Source organism: Alligator sinensis, unplaced genomic scaffold (assembly GCF_000455745.1).
Source record: "Alligator sinensis unplaced genomic scaffold, ASM45574v1 scaffold1032_1, whole genome shotgun sequence".
Classification (NCBI taxonomy): Eukaryota; Metazoa; Chordata; order Crocodylia; family Alligatoridae; genus Alligator; species Alligator sinensis.
The window spans coordinates 309,621-316,852 of record NW_005842450.1 but is presented as its reverse complement, the minus strand read 5'-3'; the positions used below and the strand labels follow the sequence as shown (position 1 = coordinate 316,852).

Here is a 7,232-nt window from a genome sequence, read left to right as displayed (position 1 = left end):
GGGGCTTACAGGGTAAGGAAAGCTCTTACTAGTCTCTGCACAGCGGTTGCTCTGGGATCGCCGCCCAGCCCCGGGCATAACCCAGAGGGGAGCTTTGTTTGGCTCACAGATTTGCTTTAAAGTTGCAAGCTCCCTAGCATCAGAAAGCAGGCTAGAAATCCCCCGGACTCCTGGTTGTGGACGGGGGAAAGCTAGCGATCCTGTCCTGCACAGATCAGGGAAAACAGCGCCGCTTCGGAGCACTGCGTTGGCTCTACCGGCGGAAGCAGGCAAAAATGAATGTTTCGGTTGAATCCTCCACCTGCGTGTGAGGTCCCGGTGCGTGGTTTTCTCCTTGCCAACTGTATCACCGGCCAAAAATACGCAGGAGCAAGCAATAAAACCACTCGTATCGTTGCAGTTTGAAAATAGCCCCATGAGGAAGCCATCGGCTATAGTCCTAGCGGGGCTGAAAGGCCCTTTGTTAGCACCGGACACTGGGAACCAGTGGGGAGAATCCGGTTGCTCCCAGTGCTGTCTACATTGGTCTGGCATCCCTTTCATGGGAGTGTTTTGGGACCGAGTTAAGTCGCTGAGCGCTGGAGCGGGCTCTGGTGTGATCCCGTGTTGGTGGGGGACGCCCGGCTGCCGTCCAGAACGGTGCATTTCTCATCGCAGGGTCTGCAGCCTTTGCGCGTGGTTCAGGCCTGAAGCATCTCGGGCCCCTCGTTTGCCCGGGGTTTTCTGGCCGTCCTGCACACGTGGCACTTCCGTGCCAGGGTCTCCGTGCCGAGACTTGAGCTCCCGAGCTTTCATCCCCTCCCTACGGATGTTTGTGTCCCGCAGGTTACGAATCGTGGAGCTCACCCTCCCCAAGGTGTCCCTGAGGCTGCTGCCTGGGATCGGCGTCCACCTGAACTTGTACACCAGGGTGGCCCTCAATGGAAAGAGGTAAGCGGAGCATCCTTTGGAAAGTGCCCGACTCGGGGCAGGCCCCCAGGAAGGCTGCCGGATCGGGGCCGTCTCCAACCGTCGCTGGCAATGCAGGGCCAGCTTTGGGGGTCGTCTCCCATAATTAAAATGGGGAGGGAGGGGGGTCATCGCTTGCATTACTGTGAGCAGACACAGGAGGACGTCGTGGATCCTGACGTTGCCCCTTGCCCCTTGCGCAGTCTCCTCGGTTTCCTTGACATCGCCGTGGAGGTGAACATCACGGCAAGGGTCAGGCTGACGATGGACGGCACAGGCTACCCCAAACTGCGGGTAGAAAACTGCGATGCCCTCCTCGGTAATATTAAAGTCAGACTCCTCCGAGGGTAAGAGCATGTTAAACGGACCGTCGAGCTAATCGCACTATGAGCCTTCCTGCTCTTTAGGCCCAGAGTTTCACGCCGCGTGCACCAAACCTGCTTTTTGCATGCGAGTGTCGGGATTCTCGTGTATAATCACGGCAGTTTCGGGAACCGTGCATGCTTATGGCTAGTGGGCATACATGAGGACTTGCTTTTACTGCTAGTGGGTGTCCTCCCTATAGCACGGTTGTGGTCCTTGAACACTGGGCGCTTATCTGAGTCGTGTATCTAAACGACGCACAACGCGTACGAGCGCCCCGACGGAGCCGTCCGACACGGGGTTTTGTTTCTCAGTGACTTTTCCTGTTTTACTTTTTCTCAGCTTGCTCCCCATTGTGGATAACTTGTTGGCACGGGTCCTGAACGGACTCCTTCCTGGCCTGGTAAGTCAGAGAAGAGATCCTGGTAGGGCTTCATGTACCCAAGCCAAGCACTATTAGAAGATGCTACTGGAAGACTTTAAACAAGAAAATATTTCAGTCTGTCCCAAAACTAAACTGCCTGTTTGAAGATCTTCAAGCACGGACAAAAGCAGCTCCGTCCTAAACGCGCCCGTTCTTTCTGTCGATTCTCCGTGCAGCTGCCACGAGCCTTAGCCGGGGAGAGAGCAATGGGTTACAGCGAGAGAGCAGTTCAGGTCATTACATTTTGTTCCAGCTGCCGATCTCGCTTGCCCTCGGGCCGGGATCTCGGGCCAGCCCCTTCTGAAGAGAGATGCTGGTAGCAGCAAATCATGGGAGTGCGATGGGGTTAGGCCATTCATGCTCCGTGAGGATCTGGGCCAGGCAACCTGCCGAAGTGTCGTGATCCCTTGGTGGAAAGGGCACTTGAATGCATTGCTCCCCCCTTCTCGTGCCCGACCCGGAGTTTGAACTCCTCTGATCCGAGCTTTACCTCTTGCAGCTCTGCCCCGTCGTGGACGTTGCCCTGGGACTCGTCAACGATCAGCTGGGGCTCGTGAACTGTAAGTTTTCGTGACTCATCTCAAGCTGTTCCCGCTCCCCGAGTGTCCTCTTGGGAGATGGAGGGAGGCGTTGGATAGAAGTCTCCAATGCAGAAAGAGGAGTTACAAAGAGGGTGGCCATCAGGAGACATAGTGAAGGGGTCACGCCGAGAAGGAAGATGTAGGTTGGGTATCAGGACAAATTTGCTGAGGGCAAGGGTGGTGAAGCACTGGGGCAGGTTACCTGGAGAGGCTTGGAGTCGCCATCGCTGGAGGTTTTTCACATCCAGGTTATAAGAAACGTTTGTCTGGGATGGTTTAGACCTTGAGCGAGGGTTGGAGTAGAAGGGACCTTCCCTCTCGGTTCTTCCCCGCTTCGGTGACCTTCGTAGGAGAAAAAAGTGCGAGTGCGTAGGACTTCTCTCCACGCCCGAACGAGGATCACTGCTGTTGCTTCTCTTTCAATCTAGCCCTGGTGCCGCTGGGTATACTGGGAAGTGTCCAGTACACCGTATCGAGCCTTCCGCTAGTAACTGGCAAGTTCCTTGAAGTAGATTTGAATGTAAGTCCTGCCCGTTACACCTGTGTGCGGGGGCTGTGCGGTCGCATGCCACCGCGGTGAAGGGTCCCGGTCCCATTTTCTCGGGGGGGTCTCTGGAGGTCAGCGGACCTGAGCAGGGCGCCTACGGGAGCAGCTGATCATGATGTGAAAAGCTCCCTCGGACAGCCGTGAAATTTGGCCTTTAGTGCCCTTTGTGCGGTGATCCTGCTGCTTTGGAAAACCCGACCCCAGAGCCGGACCGGGCTCGGCGTCTGCCCCCATTACCTCTCTGTTTTCTCCCTACAAAACTGGGGAGAGAGCTGCCCGCCAGATTCTGGCCTGGGCTTGTTACCTGCTTATGTTCTTCCGGTCGTATTTATTGTCACTTCCTAATCAAGTGGGCTTAAAATGAGCATTAAAAGGGCAAAATGCCGTGGAGATGTTGCGTAACCATTCCTGGAGGTTTTACCTTTCTCTTGTGGTTTCAGACTGTGGTCGGGAGCGTCGGAGGAGGCCTCCTTGACTACCCCCTGGGCAAGCCAGAAGCTGTCCCTATGGCACCTGGGGTACCGATGCGCCCCAGGGTACCAATGGCACCTGGGGTACCGATGGCACCTGGAGTACCGATGCCACCCAGGGTACCGATGCCACCCAGGGTACCAATGGCACCTGGGGTACCGATGCCACCCAGGGTACCGATGCCATCACTGCCGCCGATGGAAGATAAGACCTCCTCCCAGCTTGGCCTCTCCGTAAACTTCCTTAGCTCCGTGATAGCTGTCCTGCAGAAACAAGGGGCTCTAGATATCGACATCTCGGATGGGATGGTGAGTGGGAATGCAGCCGGGGGGAATGCTCCCTGCTTAGTGCGGCTGTCCGGAAGACGTCATGGCATGGTACAGCTGCGAGTGCATCAGTTGGAGCATTTTAGCAGCTCGTGGCTGATGACAAGGTGTGCTGCTTGCTTAGGAAGAGGAGTGAAAGACGCTGCAAGACGTGCTCAGAGCTTTAGATGCGAAGGGAGAGATGCACGCTGCTTGGGTAGGACAGCGGGAGCCGTTGCACACATTTCATTGAATTATTTCCTTCTCATTTGTAACAGTTTCCTGAGCTCCCTCCATTAACGACATCGACTCTTGGAGCGTTGATTCCTGCGGTTAGTGAGTTCTGTCTTTATTTTACGCTGCGAATGCTCCAGGGATGAGAGCCATAAAAGTATCCAGAGGCACAAATCCCCTCCCTTTTTCTTCCGCTCTTGTTGAAGACAAGCCCGTTGCAGTTAATGAACAGAAGCCCATTGACTGAAATGAGCTTGGCATTGGGCCCAATGTGCCAAAACGCAGCAGGGCCTAATCCCGATTTATGATGCAGCCCTTTGGGCTCCTCTGGTGCCGTGTCCCAGCGCTCGGGTCAGGCTGAGATGCACAACACTGAGCCACCAGCTCGAGGCAGAATATTCCCGGGGTCTGTTTTGCCTCAATGCTGCGGCGGTTGTAGTCTGTTTAAATCAATGGGCTTACGCGGCTGTAGAAGTAGCACGAGGCATCGTCCCCAGCATCAGGAAAGCTACCGGTGATGGGGAAGAACGATGTCTCATGCTGGAAGTGGAGCCGACTCCCGATTCATCCCAGCATTGCACCTAGGTATTAAAGCTGTGTGAGCTGTGATCTGTTTGCCGTTGCAAGCTATTCCGAATTAATCCTGGGTTAGGTGTGCAGAGCTGTGTGTCTCCCACTGTCTGCAGGTTTTTCAGAAGTACCCCGAGCCCCAGGCACTGCTGCTGAAGGTCGTAGTCCCTGACGTTCCCACGGTGACTCTGGCCAAAGATAAAGGCTTGATACACCTCCTCGCGACTGCCGAACTGATGGTCGCCCAACCCAGCGATGCCTACAAGACCCTCTGCCGGCTCAATATCGTACGTACCGGGAAGCGGCCAAAGCCCCGCTGCGGAAACCTCTTCTGCAGCCGCACCGTTGCTGTCAGCAAACGATTATTTTAGGAGCAGATGCTTCATCTCCCCGTGGCGTCCTCGAGGGAGGGTGTGCAGAAAGTCTCTGCTTCAGACCTGAGCTGAGACGGCGTTCCCCCGTCACGAGGGAGCTCGGGGAAGAGCCGACTTCTTCGGCTTGACTGGCTTTTGCTCTCCAATTGCAGGATGCTTCTCTGCTGGCCTGGTTCTCCGTGGAAGACAACAAGCTGAAGATCAGCGTCAGCCTTGACAAGTAGGAAGTCTCTTCTCATCGCTCCTTCTCCTGATCCGTAGCAGCGGGCAGGGACGGGGCGGGCGGTGGTGTCCTGGGTCTCCTTTTATCTGCTGGCTTCAGCGATCTCTGCAAATCTGCAACGTCCTACCCGACTTCTTTCCTTTTCCCGCAGGACTCGTCTCTCCTTGGCGTCCTCCACCCTCGGCAATTTTGATGTAAGGATACAGGATGGGTGCAGACTTCCTTCGGGAAGTGGGTGCTGCTGCATCGGGGAGCTGGAGATAGGAGGGCTGGGCGCGGCGTGCCGTGCCTGTTGTGTTTTAACAACACATTTGTCTTGCCCCTGGAGATGGATGTATTTGCATGGGATGCTCTGTGGGCAATCTTCCCGCAAGCCATTGCAAATCTGTGTGTTTAAAAATGGCTGTGAGAAAAGTGAGAACCGTCCCTGTGATTGAGGTGGGGACAGACTGGGATAGTGAAGTCTTTTTATTACAGAGAAATGCGGGGAAGGCAAAGCAGCCCATCCTGAGCTGCATGATGGCGCAGCGGGACGGTCTCCGGCACCTGGGCGTCTCTGTCCTGCACGTGGTTTTGCAGGGTAGACGTATCCTCCCCCACTGAAATTCCCAGAAGCTTTTGGGTCACTAGTATTCATTGCACAGTGGAAAACGCTCTCTGTTAGCAGGGATTGCTTGGTAGTCTGGACTTCTTTGCCTCGGTTTTCCGTTCTTGCACCTTTCGCTATAGCAGAACGAGGCTCCAAACTCCACACATCGTGCCTAAAGCATCCTGGTACATATATTTGGTAGCTTTCCCGGTGATGGCGAAGATGCCTCACGATGTTAGGCTGGGGACAGAAGAAGAATTCAGGAGAAGTCTCAGGGTTCGCACTTAGTTTAACAGGCAGCTACATTAGTTTGGCCTCCAGAGAAGGTTCATTTTGCAGATAGACATCATGAAGCTCGAGCTGGGAATTGGTGCACGGCGTGGCATTCATCCTGGGTGCAAAAGTGACGGCTTACACCAAAAGCAGAGGCTGCACTCGGATCCCGAGAGCTGAGCTGGAGTACCTGGGCCCTCCAGGGGGGAAGGAGTGGACTCCAGATGTAGTGGTCTTCAGAGAGCAGCAATCTCTCCGTGTCACCGCCAGCAGCACCTGGCCCGTGGCGTAGTGAATAAACCGCGTTAATGCAATCACTTCTCTCCTCCCACAGATCTCACTTTTGGACGTGCTGGTTAGCAAGATTTTTGACGTCGCCTTCCTGCCAGCGATGAATAGTAAGGACCTCCCTGTTGTCCGTACCTCAGTTATTCTGCGCTAGAGCGGGCACGGTGCAATGCCCTCTTTGCGTTCAACTTCCACGAGCTCTCTGCAGTCGAACCCACTGGAGCAAATCTGCTCTCCGGAGGGGAGAGGGGTTTCGGGGGATTGCACGTTGTCAGGCAGTGAAGGAAATCACTCATGAAACATAGAGAGGGTACACTGCCTCGCACGACTGACTCTGGGCACGCGTTTTCATCCCGGGGATGTTTCAGGGGCGTGAGCAGAAGCTGCACGCGACGTAGCTGGAGTGGCCGTAGGGCCAGCCGAGGACAGGGTGGTGGGATGCTCCCGTTTCCTTCCGCCCGGAGCGCTGGCGCTGACTCCTGCTCTTCCTTGCAGGCATTCTGGGAGAAGGCGTCCCTCTCCCCAAGCTGCTCAACACTGACTTCAACAACGCTGACATCGATGTCATTGAAGTGAGTGTGACCAGCCCGGGCTGTGTCTTCCTGGGGCGCGTCACGGGTCCTCCGACTCCCAGGGAGAAAAGACTCTGCGGGCACGCGTGTTTTGGTTGTAATGCAACATTGGAGCGGGGAGGACGAGGTGTTTCCAAAGCTGCTTCCCCCTGGATTGGAAGTCCCTCCCGAGATGTGCACCACGGCCCTTAGCTAGATTTGTACCTTCACGTCCACCCGCAGTGTTTCCTGACCCTGGGATCCGCTGGCGAAGGAGCAGACCCCGCGTTCGCTCCAAGGACCAGTTGTTTCCTTGTGCTCCCAGGCCTGAGCTCGACGCTCTGATTATGTTTTACCAGGATCTCCTCGTGTTATCCGCGTGAGCCCGTGAAGCCAGACTGGGAAAGAGTCCTGCGGACGTACGCCTCTCCCACTGGAAAGAGAAGCGAAGCCCAGTCCACCGGCGGGCCCCGGAGTGGGTCCCCTTCATA

General features: G+C 55.6%; 1 protein-coding gene across 1 annotated transcript; it reads left to right on the top strand.

Moving 5' to 3' along the window:
- The first annotated feature begins 808 nt into the window (after positions 1-808).
- On the top strand, positions 809-7,232 carry LOC102376476 (BPI fold-containing family B member 4). The gene is made up of 13 exons (XM_025212227.1): positions 809-930; positions 1,152-1,295; positions 1,654-1,714; positions 2,235-2,295; positions 2,745-2,836; positions 3,304-3,642; positions 3,918-3,971; positions 4,560-4,730; positions 4,970-5,037; positions 5,192-5,234; positions 6,237-6,300; positions 6,686-6,762; positions 7,101-7,232. Exons 1-13 carry the CDS (start codon positions 809-811, stop codon positions 7,122-7,124), a joined length of 1,320 nt encoding a protein of 439 aa, XP_025068012.1. The 3' UTR covers positions 7,125-7,232.